Source organism: Sapajus apella, unplaced genomic scaffold, assembly GCF_009761245.1.
Source record: "Sapajus apella isolate SASKATOON/1434 unplaced genomic scaffold, GSC_monkey_1.0 scaffold11, whole genome shotgun sequence".
Classification (NCBI taxonomy): domain Eukaryota; kingdom Metazoa; phylum Chordata; class Mammalia; order Primates; family Cebidae; genus Sapajus; species Sapajus apella.
The window spans coordinates 5,206,020-5,233,508 of record NW_022436951.1 but is presented as its reverse complement, the minus strand read 5'-3'; the positions used below and the strand labels follow the sequence as shown (position 1 = coordinate 5,233,508).

At 37.7% G+C, this 27,489-nt stretch overlaps 2 protein-coding genes, 1 non-coding gene and 1 pseudogene across 6 annotated transcripts in view; 1 reads left to right on the top strand and 3 right to left on the bottom strand.

The window, feature by feature from the left end:
* WDR70 (WD repeat domain 70) overlaps positions 1-27,489 on the top strand; it is a 328,762-nt gene that overhangs the window by 209,509 nt on the left and 91,764 nt on the right. The gene's annotated exons all lie outside the window — the stretch shown is intronic.
* Positions 6,531-6,633, bottom strand: LOC116552480. The gene has a single exon (XR_004269410.1). It is a non-coding gene; the product is annotated as a U6 spliceosomal RNA (small nuclear RNA).
* LOC116552250 (oligosaccharyltransferase complex subunit ostc-B-like) lies at positions 10,973-11,945 on the bottom strand. The gene has a single exon (XM_032278927.1). The coding sequence runs from the start codon at positions 11,869-11,871 to the stop codon at positions 11,533-11,535; it is 339 nt and encodes a 112-aa protein (XP_032134818.1). The 5' UTR covers positions 11,872-11,945; the 3' UTR covers positions 10,973-11,532.
* On the bottom strand, positions 12,189-12,930 carry LOC116552249 (annotated as a pseudogene).

Sequence of the window (27,489 nt, the reverse complement as noted above, 5' to 3'; positions counted from 1 at the left end):
CTAGCCCACTACCTGTTTTTGTATGGGAAGCTAAGAATGGGTTTTACATTTTTAGATGGTTATATTATTTTTCTATGACTGCTGTAACAAACTACCATAAATTTAGTGGCTTAAAATAATAGAAATGTATTATCTTACAGTTCTATAGGCTAAAGTCTCATTGAGCTAAAATCATGGTGTTAGTAGGGCTTTGTTCCCTTCCAGAGGCTCCAGGGAGAATCTGTTTCCTTGCCTTTTCCAACTTCTAGAGGCCACCCTTATACCTTGGCTCCTGACACCCTTCCTTCATCATCAAGGCTAGCAACATTAGGTTGAGTCCCTCTTACGTCATAACACTGTGACCGTCTTTTCTACTTTCCTCTCCCACTTTTTAAAGACCCTTGTGATTACATCTAGCCTGCTCAGATAATCTAGGATAATCTTCCTATTTTAAGGTCAGCTGACTAACAACATTAAATCAATCTGAAACCTTAATTTCCCTCTGCCACATAAGGTAATACATTGACAGGTTCCAGGGACTCAAATGTGGAAATCTTTGGGAGTATTACTCAGCCTATCATAATGGATTCAGAAAATAAAAATAAAAATACTTTGTGACACATGAAAATTATATGAAATTCAAATTTCAGTGTCCAGAAATTTTATTATAACAGCTTTGTTCATTCATTTGTATATTATCTTTCTCTGCTTTTGCATCACATTAGCAGAGCTGAGTAGTTGCAACAGAGTATATGGTCCTCAAAGCCCAAGAAACTTACTATATGGTCCTTTACAGAAAAAGATATTGGCCCCTGCCATACAGTTTCTAATTTGCATTTTAGTGCTTTTCTTTTCAATATTAATGGTAGACATGGACCACCAGACATTTGAGAAAATCCTCTAATATGAAATACAGAAACTTACACTAAACAGTATAAGTCAGAGGAGAGAGAGATAATGTAGAAAACTGAAGAAATTTTCAAGGGAAAATATCCTATAATTGATACTCTCAGAGAGAAAATAGAGAATAGTACAACCAAGAAACTAAAGCAGAATACTACCAAAAATCCTGAACTTTAAGAGATTAAGGAAGAGCTCTTGCAAAATATATATGTGATTGAGATGTAAGGGAAGGAATCCCTAGGAGTATTAAAAATCTCCCGGAAAGTGTATATAGTCAAGAAAATCCAGAAAGTAGAATAAAAGACAGTGAGAGAAAAAAAAGGTAGGAGACTTACAGTGTCAATTTAGAGACTAGTATTTGACTAGAAATTTCCAGTGAAAATATAGAAGAGGGAGGATGGAATTAGGTAAGAAAGAGTTACTAAAAATAAGGAGGTCTCAGAACTGAAAAAACATGATTTTCCAGAGAGGAAGGACTCATCTGGAAAGAATGAAAAAGACGCACAGCAAGCCATGTGTCATGAAATTTCAGGACACCAGGATTTCACTCACAGAGAATACAATAGGAAACTTGTGACACAAGAGTAATAGGACCATGTAATTCAGGATGTTGGTAAGACAGTTGCTCGAATGTAATATCAGGGATTCCGTATTAGTGCAAAGGGATGTCGTCTTTCTCAGTTTTCTGTTGAGGTGATGAAGTATTTTAAGTTCAGTAACCATTACTTCTAGTGACTGCTGACCAAATCTTCTTAATTCTGTCCTAAGCGTTATTCACTCTAGACATACATTCAGCTATGTGTGGAACAGCTATATGTATATAACCCACCAGGATTATACACCAGAACTTAAGCTCAATATACCCCAAACACAACTATCTCTTTTAGAACTCATTCTTTCTTTAGACTTTGCTATTTTTATTATTTTTCCGTTTAGAACTTAAGAATATTCTTTACCTCCTGTAACCAGTGTCAGCCTTTTCCGTTCTGTGTTTTAGTTGTTTTAGTGTTTCTCACATCCACCCCCTCAATTTCATCTCTCTTTCTTTCATTCTACTTCAGACCCTCATCATCTTTAACTTGTGATGCTGGATATCCTCACCCTTCTCTGTCCATATGCTGATAAACCTAGCCCCAGTTTAAATCATGTTAAATGCAATACTTACTACTTCAGTATCTGTCATATGCTGAATAAAATTCAAATTTTCTCAGACTGACACTTCCAGCCTTTCAGTTTATGCTTTTATATTTTTTTCCAAACTTTGAGTATCTTCTGTAACTTTCTCCATAAATAAAAAACCTTTTTTTTTTTGAGACAGGGTCTCACTCTGTCACCCAGACTGCAGTGCAGTGGTACAATCTTGGCTTACTGCAGCCTCTGCCTCCCAGGTTCAAGTGATTCTCCTGCCTCAGCCTCATGAGTAGCTGGGACTGTAGGGGCATGCCACCACGCCCAGCCAAGTTTTGTATTTTTGGTAGAGATGGGTTCTCGCCACGTTGGCCAGGCTGGTCTTGAACTCCTGACATCAAGTGATCCACCTACCTTGGCTTCCCAAAGTGCTGGGATTACCAGCACGGAAGCCACTGCACCCAGCCTAAATCAAAAAACTTTTTAGTCAGACTAGATTATACTTGTTGCCCTATGATTATCCTCTGATTTACTGCCTTGGTGCCTTTTCCTATACTAATCACTCCACCCTGTATACCTCTCCCACAAGCCCCCTACAGCTGGTGGAAATGGCCACCATCCACTATCCAACATCCATTGAAGAAGGCCCAATCAGATGCCATTCCCTCCATGATGCTCTGTTATGGACTAGAAGATTATACATCTAGGGATGTAAACCCTCAAAATATTTTGTTTTATTTTTAGTTTGCCTGGTTATTTATTTTGTTTCTCTTTAAGCTTTATATGGTCAGGGGCTTTTTGTCTTATATGCTGTTTCTCTATGCCCAAGACGAGCATGACATGTTAATAAATATTTGTTGAATAAATAAATTAATGCTGTCAAAGCATTAAAGGTTTTATTTTAAATGGGTTTGGTTTTCAATAGCTTTATTGTTGTTTTTATTATTTATTTTTATTGTACTTTGAGCTCTGGGGTACATGTGCACATCTTGTATCCTACAGGATTGTTGCATAGGTACATACATGCCATGGTGGTTTGCTGTCTCCATCCCCCCATCGCCTACATCAGGCATTTCCCCCGTGTTATCCCTTCCCGTCCTTACTGCCCCCCGATGTCCCTCCCCCCGCCACCACCCTCCTCACCTATCCCACTGAATGTTGTTCCCTTCCTTGTGCCCAAATGTTCTCATTGTTCATCACCCTTCTATGAGTGAGAACATGCGGTGTTTGATCTTCTGTTCTTGTGTCAGTTTGCTGAGAACGATGGTTTCTAGATTCATCCATGTCTCTACAAAGGACACAAACTTGTCATTTTTTATGGCTGCATAGTATTCCATAATGTATATGTGCCACATTTTCTTTGTCCAGTCTATCATTGATGGGCATTTGGGTTGGTTCCAGGTCTTTGCTCTTGTAAACAGTGCTGCAACGAACATACGTATGCATGTTGTTTTTAAATTTTAAATTACTTTTCCTTAAACTTATTATCAAACAAGTGCATTTTATAAGTTGTTTGCTTTAGCCTTCAGTATGTATTGTTGCCTATTTGCATCAGTAGTATTTTCAGCCTATTGTTTTTCCAATAACTAGATTTTAAAGCATATAATGTTAACAATAAGTGATATTTATTGAATACTTAACTTCATTCTAGGAACCGTTTCAGGTGCTTTATGTATATTTTAATTCATTTAACCCTCAGAACAATACTGTGAATTAAGTACTACTGTTAATTACATATTTTAGATGAGAAACTGAAGTACCGCAGTGAAGGGTTTAACAACTCGCCCGAGGTCATGCATCTAGTAAGTTCTGGAGCCAGGAACTCTGACTCTAGAATGTGCACTCCAAAATTGCATTGCTATATGGTTCAAAAATAAATGACCCTGTTGGGAATGTTCTAAAACAAGATTGTGATGATGGTTGTACAACTCTGTAAATTAAAAATCATTGAATTGCACACTTATAATGGGTGATTTTATGGTCTTAAATTATAATTTGATAAAGACATTTAAAAATTAGATGATCTACGTTCTTATTAAAATGGATTATAATTTTTTCAATATTTCATGTACAGTGGAACTTTTAGCCCTGAGTTCTCTTTCCACTGGAATATGGGAATGGGTGAAGTAAGTAATCAATGCTTTGCCTCTGTTGGCTAAGGAAACAAAAGTTTATGTCACTGGTATGAGCTCTTTGGGGGTGAGGATTTTTTCTTCCTTACCTTTGACTCTGTTGGTATGTAAACCATTATAGCAGGGACTTGATAAGTATTTGTTGAATTAAATCTCAAGGGCTTTATTTACCTGCACTGTAGATATTTAAATTGTATCCCCAAAAATCTTGGCTTTCATAGTCTAATTGTAAAATATGGACCTTGTGCAATATACATAAAAGGTAAAACATATACACTACCTAAATGCATAGATATTAACATATAGAAGGGAAAAATGTAACTGATGAAAACATTATGTACAAAACTTTATAGATTAATATGATTGCATATTGATCAAAGTTACTTGAGGAAGCCCAAAGAAAAATTGAGTTAACATAGTATTTACTTATAAAGAGTTTTAAAAGTATTCTTAAAACATTGGAACTCACAGGTAAGGTTAGAAGAATTAAAAATTTCTGCTAAACTTGGCAGAAATAGAAAACATATGAATATTTATGGATGTGTATTGATATTTAGGACAGAAAAAAAGGAAATCATGAACCAAAAACTTCAGTTTAAATTATATCCATAAGAGATGGTGTTAGAGAGTCAAATGTATAAATATAAGCAAGCAGTTAATATAATCTTATATTTTCATTATATTGAATAAATAGGTTCAAGAGAGGGATGTAATTTCACTGTCGCTAGTGACTTGAATTTAGTCAAAATATAAAGGTCAAAATGAAATATTTGTACAAACAGTAAGATTTTGTTTGTTTGTTTTGAGACAGAGCCCTGCTCTGTTGCCCAGGCTGGAGCACAGTAGCTCAATTTTGGCTCACTGCAACCTACCCCCTCCGGGGTTCAGGTGATTCTCCTGCCCCAGCCTCCTGAGGAGCTGGAATTATAGGTGCCTGCCACCATGCCTGGCTAATTTTCATATTTTTAATAGAGATGGGTTTCATCATGTTGACCAGGCTGGTCTCGAACTCCTGACCTCAAGTGACGCACCCGCGTCAGTCTTCACATAGGGAAAAGTGAAGGAAGATGTGGGAAAAGGTTGAGGTGGGTGGATATATCATATCTAAGAGGGCTTTTTTGATCATGTAGAGTTTGGATACTCTTCTGAGGTTGGTGAAAAGCCATTACATGGATTTTAGGAGAGGATTGGCATTATTCAAGTTACATTTTTAAAAGAATCATTCTGGCAGCTCTGCATGGAGAATAACTACAGGGAGAAAATGGTGGAAGCAGGGTGACTGATTAGGGGCTATTTTAGACATACAGGTAATTTTCTGGACAAGGGTTTTAGTGGTGAAGGTAATGTTTGGACTCTGAAGATTTTTTGAAGCCAGAGCCAACAAATGGATAATGTAAAGCTCTTGTTTTTCACAGTATTTTAAATTATGCCTTTTTAAAAAAGAGTTGGGCAATGGTATAAAATAGAAAATGTGATTTGGAAAATAATTTTATAAAACACATTTGCTCATTCTCTGTCATGGGTGCCTTATTTTTTAATGGTTAATGGCGTCTTTGAGAGTGAAAACTTTGGGTTGCATGAAATAGGGGAAGCCTGTTTTGAATTTGTGTTATTCTAGCCAGTTTTGACCAGTTAATTTTATTTTTATTATTATCTTGTATCAATTGGAAATATGGAGTAAATGTTCCCTAATTCTTAAAAAAAAAAAAAAAAGATCAAATTTTTGGGATGTTACAAAGCACAATTGACTTCTCTATGGTTATCTATGTAGGGCTATATTACCTAAATGGTCAGATTCTCTGCAGGATGACTATAGTCTCTAGAAAGCCTATATAAGGGATCCCTCTCTTTAGTAGAGAGATTCATGAGCCATATTTCTCAGCATCAGGACAGTTATGATTTATTTTGTAAGCGGACAAGGCCAAACATTACTGTTTTAACTATTATAAACAAAATAGTAAATGTTAAATGTTCACTTAATAGAGCCACTAGTAGGGCTTTTTATATACACAAAGTAAAGTCGGAGCCAAAATGTGAAACAGTTCTCTGGTCTGTGTGCATTCTCTTTTAACCTACTTTTTGATTCATTGCAACTGGAGAAGTGATGCAACCAGTGATGATTTGTGCTCCAAAGCTCTTGGTGCTGCAGTGAGTCCTCCCTGTTTCATTTTTGTTTTTTCTTCTACTAATTACCCAAGCCTTAGTAATTCATCAAAATTTTAAAAACTTTTCAGACATGTTTATTATAATATGTTAGACCCAAATTAAAGGGCTTTGCAAGATTCTGTTAAACCTCAACCTTTTAGAATATTTTTTAATATTTACCAGTTTTTTTTCCTTTACACAGATTTAAACTGGTAATAGCAAAATGATACAAAACTGTCTTAAAATGTCTTAAAAAACTTCGCAAAGTTGTGTGTCATCCTTGTGCAGGGCTACGGTAATCTTCTCTGTATTGTTCCAATTTTAGTATATTTGCTGCTGTGAGCACAATGTTTACCAGTTTTGTTCTTTATCAGTTTTCATGACTTTCAGCTTTAGCCTACAGAGTAATGCAAGGATCAAATCTTAATTCAGATATAATTTTAAAGTTATTTCCCCAATTTTTTATAGTTAATTATAGAACTATTCTCATTGAGTGGTATTTTTACTGACTAGTCTGTTTTTTGTTTATTTTGTATTTTGCTGCTATTATTGTTTCTTGCTGCTGTTATTGTTTTTTGCCATCAAGGTTTTAACCTGGATGGTAAACGCTAATGCTGCATTGATGCTCACGGGGCAGGTGGCTAAGGAGCCGATCACTGCATTTGCCAGGTAGTAACCCTGATTTATTTTGAAAAACATTCTTTATATGCTCTCTATTTGAAAATATAGCAGAAAACACCTATTATACTTGTCATGTAAAGCTTTATTTTTTAATCACAGAAAATTATATTTTATATTGTGACTGACTATACACATATTTTTGTGCAGACACACAGGCATATATGAAACTGAAAAAGAAGTTAACCATAACAATTCCTATTGCAGCATGCACTCCTTTTTTTTATTTTTTTGTATTCTAATTTGTTTCATGTTTAAAGTACTGACCAGAACCTATTAAACTGATTTTATGAGTTAGAATCTAGAGTTTGAAAAACACTTGTAAAGCATGTCTCAAATATAATTTTATCTTTTCAGAAGCCTTGTGACATAGGCAATGCTAATATTAACCCTTTTCAAACATAGCGAAAGCCTACACTTTTAAAACAGAAGTTGGACTAAAGAATTGAAAACAGAAAAACTGGTTTAGGGTATTGAATGAGCAGAGGACATCATGAGCATAGTGTGCACTTGAATGGTGATAGAGAGGAAGAGGGACTGCAGAGATTGAGAACAGGAAGCAGATGAATGTAGAATACATTTTGTTTGCTTTAGCATTTTTACCTAAGCTCTTGAAGACATCTGATATGCCACTAGAAATCACCCGCGGCTAAAATTTACCAGGTTCTTGGTATCTTGAAAAGCTATCAACATTAGTTTGCAAGGCTCTACCTGTTAGCTTCTTAAGGTTCACCTCTAGAAATTCTCATCTATACCAATCCAATTCAATTTATCTAGGTAAGTCTATTTCCCAAAATTCACTTATTTGCATACTGCTTTTATAATTCTAGTCATATGTATACATCATCATATTATTTTTTAAATTGTTAGAAATTGATTTATTTAAATATTCCAAATAATTTAAAAAATTTGAGATTAACTTCAGACAGCATATTAACCATTTAAAGCATACAATCATTGGTATTTAGTGTATTCAAAATGTTGCAACCACCAGTTCTCTAGTTTCAAAAATGTTTCATCATCCTGTAAAAACACCCCAGACCTATTAATTAATAATAATTCATTCTCCTACTTTAAAAAGAAACATTCTAATACTATCAAAAATGTAAAAAAACCAATATGATTCTAAATAGAACATAGCAAATTTTGAAAATAAAACATTAGTTAGCCGGATACTAGCTAGATACTATTATCTGCCAAGGCTCTGTGTCTTAGATTTTTCTATGTTAAAAAGGGATATTAGCAAAAGTTATGGGGGTATTAAAGACACATTAGTGCTAAATCAAGACTTTCTGCTTGGTATAACTAAAATAATTGAAGGAAATTTTAAAAGTATACCTTTCTCACTATGAGATTGACTGCTATTTAATGTTATTTCTTTACCATCTAAAGTTTGTCTTGCTATAGCTGAATTCATTCTTCCTTTCATTTCACTATTAAAAAGGGTTGCATATTATTCCCAGAGTCCTTTATAACTGAATTCCTAAAATTCAGAGAGTGTGTTCTTCTAAATATTGGTGATCGCAGTTTTCATTATCCTCAAACATATAAAATCCATTATTTACCAAGTAGTAAACTAGATGATTTCAGAGTTTTAAAGAAAAGATACAAATAATATAAATATATAGTTTATATATATTTATACATATATCTTTGTTGTAAAATTTATAATAATTTATATATGTAAATCTTTGTTGTGAAAATTAATTTATGCATAACTAACAGACTATAAAACTGATAATAGTCAATAGACAAGTATATTATGTTCTAAAAGTTATCTGGTTTAAACTATTTGGAACTTTTATACTTTTTCTTAGAAACTGAGTTAATATCAGCTATTATGGATATTCCAGATTAGCACAATATGGCTTATGTTTTTATGATCTTCTTTAAGTTCCCCAGTGGTGGTTCTGGTATGATAGAAATAGTATTTTGCATCACAAACTTCAGTTTCCACATCTGAACAATAAACCTCATCTCTACCTAGTTATAATGAATCAAATAAGAAAATCTTTGTGTAAGTAAATAGCACAGTCCCTGGTACTTGGTTGAAGGTCTATTAAGTGTGCATTCATTTATTCAGTCACTCATATTCATAGCCATTTTAAAATTAATTTTTAATTGACAAGTAATAATTGTACATATCCATGGTGTACATAGTGATGAATTCACCCTTTCTTTCACTTCACTGTTATATTTGATACATATAATGTATAGTGATAAAAAAATCAGGATAAGTAACATCCATCATCTCAACATTTAGCATTTTTTTGTGTTGGGAATTTTCAGTATCCTCATTCCAGCTATTTGAATGAATTTTCAATATCTTCATTCCAGCTATTCTGTACCACCTGCTGTGGTGTTTCTCTTTTCTAGCTCTAATTTTGTGTATCTGTTAACAAATCTCTTCGTAACCCTCTTTTCCCTCTGCCTTTCTCAGCCTCTAGTAGTCTCTGTTTTACTTTTTACTACGAGATTAACTTTTTTTCTCTCACATGAGTGAGAACATGTGGTATTTAACATTCTGTTTGCAGCTTATTTCACTTATCTTCTAGTTCCATCCATGTTACTATGAATGACAGGATTTCATTCTCTTTTATGACTGAATAGTATTCTGTAGTGCATATATATAAATTTCTTTATTCATTATTGGACATCTAGGTTGATTCCGTATTTTGGCTATTGTGAATAGGGCAGCAGTAAATATGGGAGTGCAAATATCTCTTCGACACATGGATTTCTTCTCCTTTGGATACTGTAGGGGATAGGGAGAGTTTTCCCTTGGTTCCCTGACGTTTTGCTGAAAAATCAACTCACAAAAGGCAGATTAATTAGAGAAAAGGCATACAGATTTATTTATCATATATACACTGGAGCCTTCAGAATGAAGATCAGAAGATACAGCGGAAATTGTTCATTTTTATGCTTAGGTTCAACAAAGTATGGACAGTCATGTAGAAATATGATTGGACAAATAGGGGTGATCTAATGCTAACAGGCTGGGGAAACCTAGGAGGGCCATCTGTCTAGATTCTTTTTGGGTTCTCTGAGTATGCATTCTTTCCTTCTGGGTATGGGACAAGACTCTCTCTGGAATGGGGCTTTTATAACCTACAGTCAAACAATGTAGGTTAGATAATTCCTTTGTGGTCAGTTTTTACACTGAAAGCCAGAAGGAAAATTAGAGTAATATTTATAGGATTTATGACTAGCTTTGAGGAATAGGGGTTTTGGTTTCTACAAGCCGCCTTGGGGGCCAGGGATTCTAGTTTCTATGGCCAGCCTCTGGAGAGAATGGGACAGAGAGACAGGAGGGCTGGAGAAAGAAAAAAACATTTGCTTTAGAGGCTACCTCTGAGGCTTTAATTTTGGGATATTGTTTTCTGGGCCCTAAAAAATGTATATTTAATAGTAGCTTTGCTGGATTATCTGGTAGTTCTATTTGTAATTTTTTGAGGAATTGTTCTCCATAATGGCTATACAAATTTACCTTCCCACCAATAGTGTATGAGTTCCTTTTTCTCCATGTCCTTGCCAGCATTTGTTATTATTTTTTTTCTTTTTGATAATAGTTATTCTAATTGGAATGAGATGTTATCTTGTTGTAGTTTTGATTTGCATTTCCCTGATGATTAGTGATGTTTGTATTTTTTCATATACATGTTGATAATATGCATGTCTTCTTCTGTCTGTTCAGATCATTTGCCCATATTTTATTTTTTGTTTTTATTATTATTATTATCTGAGTTGGAATCTCACTCTGTCACCCAGGCTGGAGTGCAGTGGTGTGATCTCAGCTCACTACACCTTCCGCCTCCTAGGTTCAAGCAATTCTCCTGCCTCAGCCTCTTGAGTAGCTGGGATTACAGGTAGCCGCCACCATGCCTGGCTGATTTTTTTTTTGTAGTTTTAGCAGAGATGTGGTTTCACCATGTTGGCCAGGCTCGTCTTGAACTTCTGACCTCATGTGATCTGCCTGCCTCAGTCTGCCAATATATATTTTTTTAAATTAGAAAAAGTATTTATTTCTGCCCCTTTCATACGTCTTATTGTTCAGGAAACAGTCTTACAAACATACCTGAAATAATCTACCATCACACACTCTAGTTAAAGGCAAAGCACCATAGGTAAAGCTGATCAGCTGTCCAGAGTTCTCAGCTTATGGAATCTTGCTTCTTGATTTTATGTTAATTTCTGAAAATCAGAATGTCATTTCCAAAAAATGTTAAGGGGGTTGTAAAAAATAATCACTTTATTTGGTATTATAGTTGTAGATATGGAATATATTTTCTTTAAGAAATGAAAAACTAAGAATAAAATGCCACTCAACGTCATTGGTATAGCAGTAGGTCAGCAGGAAAAAAAAATATTGTGATCAGCTTGTCTCTTTAAACCAAGAAAGAAATTCTAGTCCAAGTTTCAATATACTTCCTACTTTTTCACTAGATATTTCTTTTACTGCTGCTCTTCATTCTTTTCCACATTTCACATTAGAGGATTGGTACAGCCTTTAAACTTCCTTGACAGGAGCAAATCCAGTATCCACTGATTTCTTCTCAAAGGCACTCTAACCCATCAGATAGCCCGGCAGTTTCATTCTCATGAATACTCTAGCCATGAAAAAACTCAATAGAACACAGACGAATCCAATGAATAGAAGAAGAAATCTATTGAGCTTGGGGATATTTGGTGCATTCGATCGGTCCAGGATTATGAAACCTAAACCTCCCATTGTAAACAGGAAGCTGGATGCAAGTCCTTCCATAATATATTGTCCATTTACTCTGTAGGCCAGGAAAGCTACTGGCCTCTGATGCCCATGTTCATCAGTCATAGAGCCAACACTTGGCAGTTCAACAATAACACCATAAATTATTCCTTTGGTGATGAGGAAGTAAGACCTCATATGATCTGCCTGCCTCAGTCGTCTCAAGATGCTGGAATTACAGCCGTGAGCCACTGCGCCCGGTCTGCCAATATTTTTTTTTTTTTTTTGAAGGGAGAACACAGGAAACTCTTTATTATGCTGATGCGATCAACAATCCTACAGTTAACCTTCGCTCCTGCACACTTCAGTGCCCTTACCCTGTACAGCTTGCTGGCCTGGGCTTCTGCAACCCACGATCGTCGGGGAGAGGGCACTCGGAGCCCTTTCTGGGGCGGAATTTGCTAGGCCGCTGTAGCAGCGGTTCCAGGTCAGAAGCCTAGCCGGCAGGCTTTTCATTCTTTAATTGGACTCTTGGCTAAGACGCTACCGACACCCCGACAGGTGATGGAGGAAGGGGTACAACAGAGAGAGGTCGAGGGCCAGGACGGTCTCGAGGAGTAGAGGAAGGTGAAGCGGATGGTCCATCCGGGCGGGAGTTGGCTGGGCGAGTGGCTGCGCATGTGCACTTGCATGGAGGCCAGGCTGGGACAGGCCTGGATCTGGCTCTTTAGCCCTGTCTCCTCGAGCCCTTCCTCATGCTCCTTCCAGGGACTGTATCCCCAAGGCCCTGGCCGCCTCATCAAGGGGTCCTAGCTCCTCAGGCAGCAGCTCTGCACTCTCCCCATACACAAAGTACAGGAGCTGGGCAAAGGTGGAAGTGCCGATGCTGTCTCCCAGAGCCCACTGGCCCCTGCGGCCCAGCTGCTGGCTGACACCTGCTAGCACTAGACTGTGGGCAGGAAACTCCTGGCTCCCTATAGTGATCAGGGTATCACATCGTGCTGGCCGGAGCCTGGCTGCTAGCTGTACCAGCCGATCAGAGCCATAGGGGCTGGGCAGTCTTATGGGGGGCAGGAGCATTGTGCCTTGCTTGGGAACCAGCCTCAGAGGCTCTTAGAGAAGGGCCACAGTGTGAGGTCCATGGTTGAAAGGGGAGGGAGGAACATCTAATCTCAGGTCCACCCAGCCCATTCCTTCTTCCCTTTCACCCTCAATGAAGGCAGTTAGTTTTATTTTAATGTGATATATAGTTCTTAACCAGGCAATTCATCTCCTCACTGCTACCTACCTCACCGTTAGTAACAATAGTGGTGATAACAATAGTAGTGATAATAGTAATAATTATTTTAATAACTGCTAACATTGTCTATCCTCTATGTACCAGGAGTGGTTATTAAGGCTTTCAATGTACTTGCTCATTTTATAGTTATTTGAGGTTAGTATTTTTACCCCCATTTTAAGGATGAATTAACTAAGATTGAGTAATTTACCTAAGAATATACAGTAAGAGGTAGGTAGATCTGGGATTTGACTCTAGGCAGCCTGGCTCCAGGATCTGTACTTTTAATCATCATCTCTAGGGCCTCTCAGTGTGTGGGATCCCATTCATCCACCCTAAGTGAAGGGCCATCAACAAGGGAGTGATTCTAGAGGGTTCTTTCTCCTCTACAGCTTGTTCCAAAGCCAGGGAATGTATATTATCATGGGCGAAATTGTCTGTTGGAGGATCTGGCTCACAAAGAAAAATCCTACTTCTTATCTGTACACCCACAGAGTACCAGCAGAACTGGGTGAGTGGGAAGGAGAGCCAGGAGAGGCGGAGGGGACACAGTGCAAAGATGATCCCCTGATCCCCTCTATTACAGTTAATAAGGATCAAAATGGAATACAAGTTGAAGAAGAGAGATTAGTTTAGACTCAAGTACAGTCATGCACCATATAACTACATTTCAGTTAATGACAGTCTGTGTATGCGGTGGTGCTCCCATAAGATTATAATGTAGCTGAAAAATTTCTATCACCTAGTGATGTCATAGCCATCTTAACATTATAGTGCAATGTGTTACTCATGTATTTGCGGCGATGCTGATATGAACAAACCTATTGTGCTGCAAGTAGTATAAAAATAGAGCAGATACAATTATGTATAGTACAAAATATTTGATAATAAATGACTTACTGGTTATTATATTTACTATACTATACTTTTAGTGTATTTTAAAGTCTACTTCTACTTATTTAAAAAGTATTGACTGTAAAAGATCCTCAGGTACTTTAGGAAATATTCCAGAAGAAGGCATTGTTATCATAGGAGATGACAGTTCCATGTGTGTTATTACCTCTGAACATCTTTCAATGGGATGATATATAATGGTGGAAGACAGTGATATTAATAATCCTGACCCTGTGTAGGTCTAGGCTAGCATGTGCATTTGTGTCTTAGTTTTTAACCAAAAAGTTTTACAAGTTAAAAATTTTTAATAGAAAAAGTTTATAGAATAAGGATATAAATAAAAAATATTTTTTGTATAGTTTATACATGTGTTTATGTTTTATGTGTTATTACAAGAATCAAACATTTTAAAAAACTAAAAGCTTACTGAAAAATTACTGTAAGCTACCTTTAATTTATTATTGAAGGAAGAAAAACACTTTTAATAATTTTAGTGTAGCCTAAGTTTGCTGTGTTTATAAAGCCCACAATAGTGTACAGTAATGTTCTAGACCTTCACATTCACTCAGTACTTTAGTCACTCACTAACTCACCCACTTACTTACCCAGAGCAACTTCTAGTCTAGCAAGCACCTTTCGTGGTAAATGCCCTATACAGGGATACCATTTTTTACTTTTTATACCATGTTTTTACTGTACGTTTTCTGTGTGTAGATATGTTTAGATATACAAATACTGACCATTGTGTTACAGTTGCCTGTAGTACTCAGTACAGTAATATTCCGTACAGGTTTGTAGCCTAGGAGCAATAGTTTATTCCGTATAAGCCTTATTACCACCTATGCTTGTTTAAGTACACTCTGTGATGTTCACATAATGAGGAAATCACCTATTGACATGTTTCTCAGAATTTATTCTCATTATTTAGTGATCCATGACTATAACTAGGCAAGGAGTGACTACTAGAGTTTTTTCCCCCTTCACTGTATTTTCAAATGCTATCTCCTAAAATGACTAGAGTAGAAGTATTTCTAAATTTTATATCTGTTTTCCTTAGGGAAATTAATATGTCAAACTCATATACATTGAAGGAAATAATTTATTCTATACTATATTTTTGCATTATATATTTTATACTGAGATAGTGAATCAAGATTATAGAAATGGTATAAAATTAAAACATTTTGATAAGTTTAAATGGCCATAACTTAAATGGAATTTTTTGTCATTCACTGGATCTAGTAGCCCAGTGACATTTTACTCTTTTTATTTTTAAACCTGGGAGGTTTGTCTGTAAACCATTTATAAGCAGAGCAGGCTTTCCAAATGCTATGAGTTAAAACATATGGAGATACTAAAGATACTTGGATGGAGCTTGAATGTCTTCCCACACATAAAATATGTGTCTCAAAGAGGAAGATATGTTTTAGACATTTCACTGAATAGTAGTTTGACGTTAACAGCAAAATACATTATGGTTATTATTTTTATATTGATAAATTAAGAATACTTTTGTTAAATAAGATATAGTAAGCTAAAAACAAAGCATTCCCTACTATATTCCTAAGTCTATGTGCTTACACAGTGCTTCTCTTATATAAACCTGAAACATACAGGGATGTGTGTATGTTCAAATTTGATAGTGATCGCAAATTTGTGTGGAGTTCACCATTTATAAAGATAGATTTGGAGCAAGTGATTCTATTTTATCCTACAGGAGAGTATTTTTCAATATTTTAAAACTAGTACATAATTTGTGTTTCCTAATTATCCAAGAAGACTTTATTAAGCTTTGCTTTCTGTACTCTGTATGTTACAAAAACAGTAGATAGATTCAATAAACTTTATCACATGCATCTCTAACCTTACCTCACACATCTCTAACCTTACCTCTCTTGGTGACATTGGAGTGGTGTGATATGGAGAGGGAAGTCTGTGATCAGACTTATGTCTTTTAGAAATGACTCTGTTGTCTATATGGAAGACAGATTGGAGGAAATAAGGAAATAGGCAGGAGGTCAGTTCACAGATATAAGGGAACCCAGTCTTAAGTGAGAGATGAAGAGAACCTCTACCAAGTATGTGGAGTGGGAATGGAGAACAGAGAGTATACTAAAGTGACATTAGGATATATTTAAATATATACATGTAAATATATATGTATATTTACACATACAACTTGGTAAATGTTTGTATGTAAGGAATGTAGGACAAGTTGTTTGTGAGAATAAGTAACTGGAGACCCAGGCTACCTATCAACGCAGGGGGATTTGCCTGTGGAAGTGGAGGGACAAGGAAGGCTGTAATGAATTGTTTGGGTGTATTGAGTCACAAAGTACTCAGGTCCATATCCAGCTCAGTTGAATAAGTAAATGAATTAATTTACTAATATTGGGGGCTTCTATCCATGCCTATTACCCTCTTTCCTTAGATCCTAGATTTTAATAAATGCCCCAATTTTTTTTGACTTGAGGCTGGATTTCTGTTTGCAAAACCTCATTGAGGTTTGATTTTTTCCTCCACAGTTCCCTTGTCTTTTCATGCCTTGACCCTGTGCCTTTTGTACCTATATTATTACCACTTTGCTTAGGACCTCTGGCCCATGTTTAACTAGCTTTCTTCCTTTCTTACTCAAGTTTGGATCAAACTTCCTTCTGGATCCATACCCTTAGTGAAATGGCACCGTTAATCTCAGTAGAGATGCATTTCTCAGTGTGTGGTGGAACTAATTTTGATAGGGGTTAGGAGAGGACCCTGCACTATACTGTAGAAGAAAAGCACTGTACTAACTTTTGTGCCACTGCTGCTTCAAAACTAGCTGTTTAAGGTAAAATGCTTGACCTCCCCTTGCCTCAGTTTTCTTCTCTGTAAAATGAGTAGATTGGGCTAAAGGACCTCTAAAAGTCTACCTCCAGCTGCAAAAATTCTTAAAATTTACATCTGCAGTATTTGAATCTGCAGAATTGGATTTGGTAGCACTGTGATCACAAAAGAAAATTCCCAATGAGTTTTTAAAAATAGATAAATATTTGGTATAGAAGTTAAATGGACAACTGAATCTCAGTGAGAAAAATTTAAGTAAAATTAAACTGAAAAGGGAAAGAAACTAGAAATGGTTCATTTGTACCATAAAGATAATTGACAAAGGAATTAAGTTAGCATAATTGAGCTCACTGTGGAATATATTTTCTCAATGATTGATATGGTTTGGCTGTGTCCCCACCCAAATCTTATCTTGAATTGTTGTTCCCATGATCCCCATGTGTCATGGGAGGGATCCAATGGGGGTAATTTAATCATGGGGGCAGTTATCCTCATGCTGTCTTGTGATAGTGAGTTCTCACAAAATCTGATGGTTCTATAAGGGATTCTCCCCGCCCCCTCCCCGCCCCTTCACACAGCACTTCTTGCTGCTTCTCCTTCCATCCACCATGATTGTAAATTTCCTGAGGCCTTCTTAGCCCTGTGGAACTGTGAGTCAGTTAAACCTCTTCCCTTTATAGATTACCCAGTCTCAAGTATGTCTTTATTAGCAGCATGAGAATGGACTAATACAATGATATTAGTCAAGTTGGGATAATTTGTTTAACAAAAGGATGGAGGCATGTCAGAAGGACACAGGAGCTAACTGGAAGGAGCTCCCTATAACTGAATCTGGAACAAATCTGTGAACTATAACCCATAGAATAAGTTAAATATCATGAATGCATACTGATAGAAATAATTCAGTAAGTACATAAGAAACAACTCTTCCTTACAATATAATTCCAATTAATAAATGTAGAAGGAATAATAGAAAGTCACCATGAAGCAGATACCATAGTAATAATTATTGTAATCAGGAATCACTAATGGATGCTAAAATTAGTTGAGCAAAGCTATGATGAGAAGCAGAATATTTACATTGTCTCAAGGCATTTCCTCACAAGATAGTTATCAGCTACAAAGGGAGAATTAGTAACTTTACACTGAAGAAACCTGCCATATATACTGCCTTAACAAAGACATTAAGCTAACATCACATAATAAGACATATTGACATCATGTAAATCTTGATATGATGCATAGAAGGCATAACAGCACTCTGTTACATTCTTACCAAAAATGTATAGCCCTAACCTAATAATGAGAAAACATCAGACCAACCCAACTTGATAGTCTGTAAAATAACTGGCCACTACTTTTCATGTGTCAAAATCGTGAACTGTCCTAGATTGGAGGAGACTAAGAAAATATGACAACTAAATGCAATTTGAGATCCTGCTTTAATGTGGACTAGAAAAAAAAAAGCACATTCGTTGGAAAACTGATGAAAAAGGAATGAAGTCTATACATTAGCTAATAGAATTCTATCAGTGTTACTCTTCAGTTTTTTTGATAATTATACCATGATCATGGTAGATGTTAACATTAGGGGAAGTTGTGATATGGGACCTCTCTGTAGTATTTTAAACAACTTTTCTGTAAGTCTAAAATTATTTTAAAATCAAGAATCTTAGGCTGGGTGCGGGAGCCTACAACCTGTAATCCCAGCACTTTGGGAGGCTGAAGTGAGTTCAGGAGTTTGAGACCAGCCTGGCCAACATGGTGAAACCCTTTCTCTTCTAAAAATACAAAAGTTAGCTGGGTGTGGTGGCAGGCACCTATAATCTTAGCTACTTGGAAGCCGAGGCAGGAGAATTGCTTGAGCCTGGGAACTGAAGTTTGCAGTGAGCCAAGATCACTAGGGCAACAGACTAAGACTCTTTTCTTTCTTCTTCTTCCTCCTCTTCTTTTTTTTTTTTTTTTTTTTTTTTTTTGTATATTTTTTAGTAGAGATGGGGTTTCTCCATGTTGGTCAGTCTGGTCTTGAACTCTTGACTTCTGGTGATCTGCCCACTTCAGCCTCCCAAAGTGCTGGGATTACAGGTGTGAGCCACTGCACCTTGCCAAAAAAAAAGATTTTTAAATAATACGTTTTTGAAATAACATGTTTTTGAAATACTCTGGGTGTCAACATAGCAGGGTTAAGTCAGCTCACATAAACCCTCCTCTCCCACATACCCGCATGCTAAACCAGAAAATGCCAAAATTAATAGATTTTGAAAGTTTTGAAAGAAACAATTTTAGGACATCAAGACTGTTTAATAAACGAAGAGGTAAACTTTTGGTCTTTAACATTCCTGAGAATTACTAAAAGCTTAAAACAAGAACATGCACAAGGAACATATGTACATATAAATGACTTAGCTTTTGAGAGTCACCTTCTGGAAGACAATCATGTCTCCTGGTACCACTAAATGGATCGTAGAACACGTAATTCTTGGAAGTGGAGCACAGTTCTCACTCCAAAATCCAAGAAGGGCAAATGCTCACTTTCCTGGCTTCCTTCTGTTACGAGAATACAGGTATTCAGCTTAGATTTGGCCAATCAATTCCATGCACTCTGGGCTTTGATTCAGGAGCTGGTGAAAGGAGACACTCTATTCCTGTTTGGCAGCAGCAGTAGTGGAAACATTCAGTTTTCAGGAGTAGCAGTACCACTGATGGTGTCACATCCAGCATTTTGGAGTGTCAGTGGTGTCCTCCAGGCTGGTTCTGAGTCTGGAATCTGGCCGGGATCTGGGCGTTTTCTCACATATTTTCTGAGCCTGATTAAATAGCCTCCCCAGTTAATTTCAGAATCTACTTTTCATTCTTTGCCTAATTTCACTTTCTACTACAGTTGAGAATGCCCTCTGATCTGTATCCCTATACAAAAAGTTTAGATATTATGCCATTAAAATGAATTTATGTTGTAAGAGTTGTTTTTGAGACATGTATATTTTTCAGCACTTCAAGTTTTAATTTGCTTTTATATGTATTATATTGAGCTAATGAATTTAGTTAAGTCATTATAGTGCAATGGTTAACAGTGTGGACTTTGGAAGTATGCCTGGATTCATATTTAGGCTCTGCTGGTTATTAGCTGATTGAGTTTTTACAATTATAAAATGGGGGTAATAGCAGTACCTACTTCGGGACTTGTTGGACGGACGAAATACATACACATGCGCACATACGTGCACATACCCATAAAGAGCAGTACTTGGCAGGTAGTAAGTTCTGTATTTCAGTATCAGCAGTTATTATTTTGATTCTCTTATCAGCTTAGAAGTTTATATATGTTTGTTTTCTGGTTGATTTTAATATGCCAAGTTCTCAAATTCCATGTGAGCAATACCATTTCTCTTGGTGAACCTTTCTAGTATGTATCTTACAGAAGAAAATTTACAGTGATCTGAGATCAGAGATCAGATTTTGTTCGTTGGTATATTACTGAATTAACTCTGTTCTTGACAGTTATTGGGATCTGCACAGCATGAGTTTTTGGCTGATTTGCTTACAAGGAAAAGTAGTAACTGACACCCAGGCTTCAGAAGGAAAAAGATTTATTGTTTTCAAAAGCAAGACTAAAATATTAGCTTCAATTATCTTTATGTATTTCTAGAATAATTTAATATACATGGTACTTAAAAGGAAAAAAATGTAACTGACTTAATAGATTTTTTAAGTGTGAGGTGCAAAATTAGGCTATTCACTGGCTGCCCAAGGGATGAGTAAATAAGAGCAGTTAGAAGAAATGGAGAACATAAACCCAGAGAGAATATTTATTTAAATAATGAACAGTAGCATCATTGTGTCAGAGCTTTGAAATTGTTTCCCTAGTTGCCTATTTGAGTAAGTTTTCCTTAAAGAATTATAGCAATATCATGGAAAAACTTGAGAAATTCCCTGACAACTACACATTCTAATCTTGTGATTAAGACTCAGTGAAGCAGTTTTTGATTCTTCCCCAGTGGATGTGGACATCATTATCAGTCTCTGAAGACTTGTCAAAACTTACCTCAAAGTTTTATTGTAGTCAGTTCGCAGTCCATAAAAGGAAAGACAGAATTCTCACTGAAAATGCTGGTAAGACAGGAAAAAGTTTAAAAATTACTCTCTAAATACTTTTCCTGTCTCATTTGTGGATCCAGGAACTCTGACCTGTGAACCTTATTTATGTATGAATGTTTTTAAATCCTATTTCCTTCTTTTTGTGTGTGTGTGTGGGGGGGCTCTTAAGCCAATTCTGGTCTAAGTTTGTTGTACAATTCTGTCAATGGCTCTGGATTTTTACATGTTAGTTGGTGCCAGTGTCATCTGTTTTGGATTATAAGCTCCCTGAGGGAGTGGAGAGGTTCCTATAACACTCTTTGATGGTGATCATAATGACTAAGTGATTTGTTCCATTGATTTAAAATATATTCTTGACTTCTGGTTGGCATATTCTGAGAATTAATAGTATGGCAACTGTTTCTTAATAGTCATTTACTTTTAAATTGCCTGTATCATCTTAAAAGAATAGCCAGGCGCGGTGGCTCACTCCTGTAATCCCAGCACTTTGGGACGCTAAGGCAGGCGGATCACAAAGTTAGGAAATCGAAACCATCCTGGTCAACATGGTGAAACTCCATCTCTATTAAAAATACCAAAAAAAAAATTAGCTGGGCATGATGGCAATGCCTATAATTCCAGCTACCTGGGAGGCTGAGGCAGCAGAATTGCTTGAACCAGGCAATCAGAGGTTGCAGTGAGCCAAGATCATACCACTGCACTCCACCCTGGCAATAGAGTGAGGCCACATTCCCCCTACCCCTAAAAAAAAAAAAAAAAGAATAGCTATTATTTGTTGATCATTTGCCAGGTACCAGAAGTGGTTTGAGCACTTTACATTTATTATTTAATTTTCACCACAGTTCACTGAAATTGGTGTTATTTTTCTCATTTTGCAAATGAGAAAACTAAGGCTTAAAGAGGTTAAGAGACTTGCCTATTGTACAATTAGAAATATTACAGCCAAAAAACCCAGGTCTGTCTGATTTCAAAGACATTGCTTTCAGCCACTGTATTATACTTTTTGTGTGTGTTTTTTTTTTTTTTTTGAGACCCTATGGACATTTGCAAGTGATTGTTTTCTGTCCCTGAAGTTTATATTTTAAAAAGTTTTTTTTATACACTGCTTACAGAGAATTATCATGATTATAATAGCATAGACTTGAAAAATGAGTGTTCCACTGATTTGTCTTTATTAGGAGAAAAAATTCTTTAAAAATTCCTCAAATACATATTCCACATATCTAACATTGAAAAAAAACTGTTGTTTCATCCAAGATGGCCGAGTAGGAGCAACTCTGGATTGCAGCTCCCAGCAAGCACACAGAGGGTGAGTGCTCGCCGCATTTCCAGACGGATTTTTATTGCCCACAGACCAGAAGCTTCCTGGGTGGAGGAGTGCCACAGGTCTCAGCACGGCTGTTTGCCGGCTTGGCGGCTCTCCGGTCAAAAAACTCACATGGGTCTGGGTGCTGTTTCAGCTGGTGACTGGAGTGCCTGAGAGACAGAGTCGCCTGTTCAACTAATAAAAAGGGGACTGAAATAGGGAGCCAGGCCAGGAGATTCCCGGGTGAAAATGCACCACGAGTACCCAGCGCGGCTGTTTCAGCCGGAGAAGTGGCTCTCCTCTCAAAAAACTCAGACGGGTCCAGGAGTGGTTTCAGCTGCTGACTGGAGCGCCTGTGAAACGGAGTCACCCATTCAACTGATTAAAAGGGGACTGAAACGGAGCCAGGCCAGGAGATTCCCGAGTGGAAAAGCACCTCCAGCACAGCCGGCGCAGCGGGTCTCTGCACAAAATCTCACACAAATCAGGGCACCTTTTCAACTGGCGACTGGAATTCCTGGGAGACAGAGTCACCCATTCAACTGAAAAAAAGGGAACTGAAAAAGGGAATCAGGCCAGGAGATTCCCAGGTGAAAAAGTGCCACAAGCCCCCAACGTGGCTGTTTCAGCTGGCGCAGCGGGTCTCGGCACAAGAACTCATACAAACGCGGGCGCCGTTTCAGCTGGTGACTGGAGCGCCTGGGAGACAGAGTTTCCTGTTCAACTGAAAAAAAAAAAAAAGGGGTCTGAGGCAGGGAGCCAGATGATCAGGCATGGCCAGTCCCACCCCCACAAAGACCAGCAATCTGAAATGCTCTGGATTGAGAGTTTCACAACAAGCACAGCTGAACCTAGGATGGTCCAGCTCTGTGGGAGAGCGGCCGCCACCATTTCCAAGGCAGTCCACCATTACTGAGTCAGCCTTCCATTGCTGAGGCAGTCCACCATTACAGAGAGAGTCCGCCGTTACAGAGGTGGGCCGCCATTGCCGAGGCAGTTCTAAATATACCCCTATAAATAGGACTGCAGTGAAATTCACATGGCAGCTGGGTGGAGCCCACAGCAGATCAGCAACACCCCTGCTTGCAGACTGTGATTAGGCTGCCTCCTCACTGGGCAGGGCATCCATGAAAAAAGGCAGCATGACAGAAACTTATAAATGAAGCCCTATCTTCCGGGAACAGAGCACCTGGGAAAACAAGCCTGTTATGAGTTCTGCTGTAGCAGACTTAAACGTACCTGCACAGCAGCTCTGAATGGAACAACGGAGTTCACAGCTCAGCACTTGAGCTCCTATAAAGGGACAGACTGTCTCCTCAAGCAGCTCCCTGACCCTGTATATCCAAAGAGTCACCTCAAAAAGGAGAGCTCAGACTGACATCTGGCAGGTATCCTTCTGGGACAAAGATAGCAGAAGAAGGAACTGGCAGCAACCCTCACTGTTCTGCAGCCGCTGCAGGTGAGCCCTAGACAAGCAGGATCCGGAGTGGACCTCCAGCAGTCCTCCAGCAGAGGGGCCTGACAGAAGGAAAACTAAGAAACAGAAACAAATAAATTCATCAACAACAAATAGGAAGTCCACTCAGAGACCCCATCTGAAAGTCAGCAACTACAAAGACCACAGGTAAATAAATCCACAAAGATGAGAAGAAACCAGCGCAAAAAGGATAAAAGCAGCCAAAACCAGAATGCCTCTCCTCCGCCGAGGGACCACAACTCCTCACCAGCAAGGGAACAAGGCTGGATGGAGAATGAGTCTGATGAATTGACAGAAACAGGCTTCAGAAGGTGGGTAATAAGAAACTTCTCTGAGCTAAAAGAACATGTTCTAACCCAATACAATGAAGCGAAGAACCTTGAAAAAGGGTTTGACAAATGGTAATGAGAATAAACAGCTTAGAGAGGAACATAAATGAATTGGTGGAGCTGAAAAACACAGCATGAGAACTTCACGAAGCATACACAAGTTTCAACAGCCAAATTGACCAAGTGGAAGAAAGGATATCAGAGGCCGAAGATCAACTCAATGAAATAACAAGAAGGCAATATTAGAGAAAAAAGAGTAAAAATAAATGAACAAAGCCTCCAAAAAATATGGGATTATGTGAAAAGACCTAATCTACGTTTGATAGTTGTACCTGAATGTGATGGAGAGAATGAACCCAAGTTAGAAAACATGCTCCAGGATATTATCCAGGAAGACTTCCCCAACCTAGCAAGGCAGGCCACAATATTCAAGTCCAGGAAATACAGAGAACACCATAAAGATATTCCTCAAGAAGACCAACCCCAAGGCACATAATCGTCAGATTCACCAGGGTTGAAATGAAGGAGAAAATGCTAAGGGCAGCCAGAGAGAAAGGTCGGGTCACCCACAAAGGGAATTCCATCAGACTCACAGCGGATCTCTCAGCAGAAACCCTACAAGCAAGAAGAATCCTTAAAGAAAATAACTTTCAACCTAGGATTTCATATCCAGCCAAACATAAGTTTCATAAGCGAAGGAGAAATAAAACCCTTTATGAACAAGCAATTACTCAGAGATTTCATCACCACCAGGCCTGCTTTACAAGAGCTCCTGAAAGAAGCGCTAAACACAGAAAGGAACAACCAGTACCAGCCACTCCAAAAATGTCCCAAATGGTAAAAAGCATCGACACAATGAAGAAACTATATCAACTAACAGGCAAAACAACCAGCTAGCATTGAAATGGCAGGATCAAATTCACACATAACAATATTAACCCTAAATATAAATGGGCTAACTGCCCCAATCAAAAGACACAGACTGGCAAATTGGATAAAAAGCCAAAACCCATTGGTGTGCTGTATCCAGGAAACCCATCTCACAATGCAAGGATACACATAGGCTCAAAATAAAGGGATGGAGGAATATTTACCACGCAAATAGAGAGCAAAAAAGAAAAAAAGCATGTGTTGCAGTCCTAGTCTCTGATAAAATAGACTTTAAACCAACAAAAATCAAAAGAGACAAAGAAGGACATTACATAATGGTAAAAGGATCAATGCAACAAGAAGAGCTAACGATCCTAAATATATACACACCCAATACAGGAGCACACAGATACATAAAGCAAGTTCTTAATGACTTACAAAGAGACTTAGACTCTGACACAATAATATTGGGAGACTTTAACACTCCACTGTCAATATTAGACAGATCAATGAGACAGAAAATTAACAAGGATATTCAGGACTTGAACTCAGACCTGGACCAAGCAAACCTAATAGACATTTACAGAACTCTCCATCCCAAATCCACAGAATATACATTCTTCTCAGCACCACATCACACCTACTCTAAAATTGACCACATAGTTGGAAGTAAATCACTCCTCAGCAAATATAGGAGAATGGAAATCATAACAAACAGTCAGACCACAGTACAATCAAGTTAGAACTCAGAATTCAGAAACTAACTTAGAACTGCACAGCGTCATGGAAACTGAACAACTGGCTCTTGAATATTGACTGGATAAACAATGAAATGAAGGCAGAAATAAAGATGGTCTTTGAAACCAACGAGAACGAAGACACAACATACCAGAATCTCTGGGACACATTTAGAGCAGTGTCTAGAGGAAAATGTATAGCAATAAATGCCCACATGAGAAGTGAGGAAAGATCTAAAATCGACACCCTATCGTCCACATTGAAAGAGCTAGAGGAGCAAGATAAAAAAAAAAAAAACAAAAAACTCAAAACCTAGCAGAAGACAAGAAATAACTAAGATCAGAGCAGAACTGAAGGAGCTAGAGACATAAAAAAGACCCTTCAAAAAATCAGTAAATCCAGGAGCTGTTTTTTTTTTTTTTTTTTTTTTTTTTGGAAAGATCAACAAAATAGACCACTAGCCAGATTAATAAAAAAGAAAAAAAGAATAATCAAATAGATGCAATAAAAAACGATAAAGGGGATATCACCACAGATTTCACAGAAATACGAACCACCATCAGAGATTACTACAAACAACTCTATGCACGTGAATCAGTAAACCTGGACAAAATTGATAAATTCCTGGACATTTGCATCCTCTGAAGCCTAAAATTTTTGCAATCTATCCATCTGACAAAGGGCTAATATCCAGAATCTACAAAGAACTAAAACAGATTTACAAGAAAAATACAAACAAGCCCATTCAAAAGTGGGCAAAGGATATGAACAGACACTTTACAAAAGAAGACATATATGAGACCAACAAACATATGAACAAATGCTCATCGTCACTGGTCATTAGAGAAGTGCAAATCAAAACTACATTGAGATACCACCTCACACCAGTTAGAATGGTGATCATTAAAAAATCTGGAGATAACAGATGCTGGAGAGGATGTGGAGAAAAAGGAACACTTTTACACTGTTGGTGGGAGTGTAAATTAGTTCAACCATTGTGGAAGACAGTGTGGTGATTCCTTAAGGACCTAGAAATAGAAATTCCATTTGACCCAGCAATCCCTTTACTGAGTATATATCCAAAGGATTATAAATCGTTCTGTTGCAAGGACACATGCACACGAATGTTCATTGCAGCACTGTTTACAGTAGCAAAATCTTGGAACCAACCTAAATGCTGATTGATGATAGACTGGACAGGGAAAATGTGGCACATATATACCATGGAATATTATGCAGCCATCAAAAACGATGAGTTTGTGTCTTTTGTAGGGACATGGGTGAACCTGGAAATCATCATTCTCAGCAAACTGACACAAGAATAGAAAATCAAACACTGCATGTTCTCACTCACAGGCGGTTGTTCAATGATGAGAACATGTGGACACAGGGAAGGGAGCATCACACACTGGGGTTTATAGGGGGGACCTAGGGAGGGGACAGCTGGGGATGGGGAGTTGGGGAGGGATAACATGGGGAGAAATGCCAGATATAGGTGATGGGGATGAAGGCAGCAAACCACATTGCCATGTATGTACATATGCAACAATCCTGCATGTTCCTCGCATGTACCCCCAAACCTAAAATGCAATAAAATATATACTTAAAAAATGGTCATTAGAGAAATGCAAATCAAAACTACATTGAGATACCATCTCATGCCAGTTAGAATGGCGATTATTAAAAAGTTTAGAGACAGCCGGGCGCGGTGGCTCACGCCTGTAATCCCAGCACTTTGGGAGGCCGAGGCGGGTGGATCACGAGGTCAAGAGATCGAGACCATCCTGGTCAACATGGTGAAACCCCGTCTCTACTAAAACTACAAAAAATTAGCTGGGCATGGTGGTGCGTGCCTGTAATCCCAGCTACTCAGGAGGCTGAGGCAGGAGAATTGCCTGAACCTAGGAGGCGGAGGTTGCGGTGAGCCAAGATCGCGGCATTGCACTCTAGCTTGGGTAACAAGAGTGAAACTCTGTCTCAAAAAAAAAAAAAAAAAAAAGTTTAA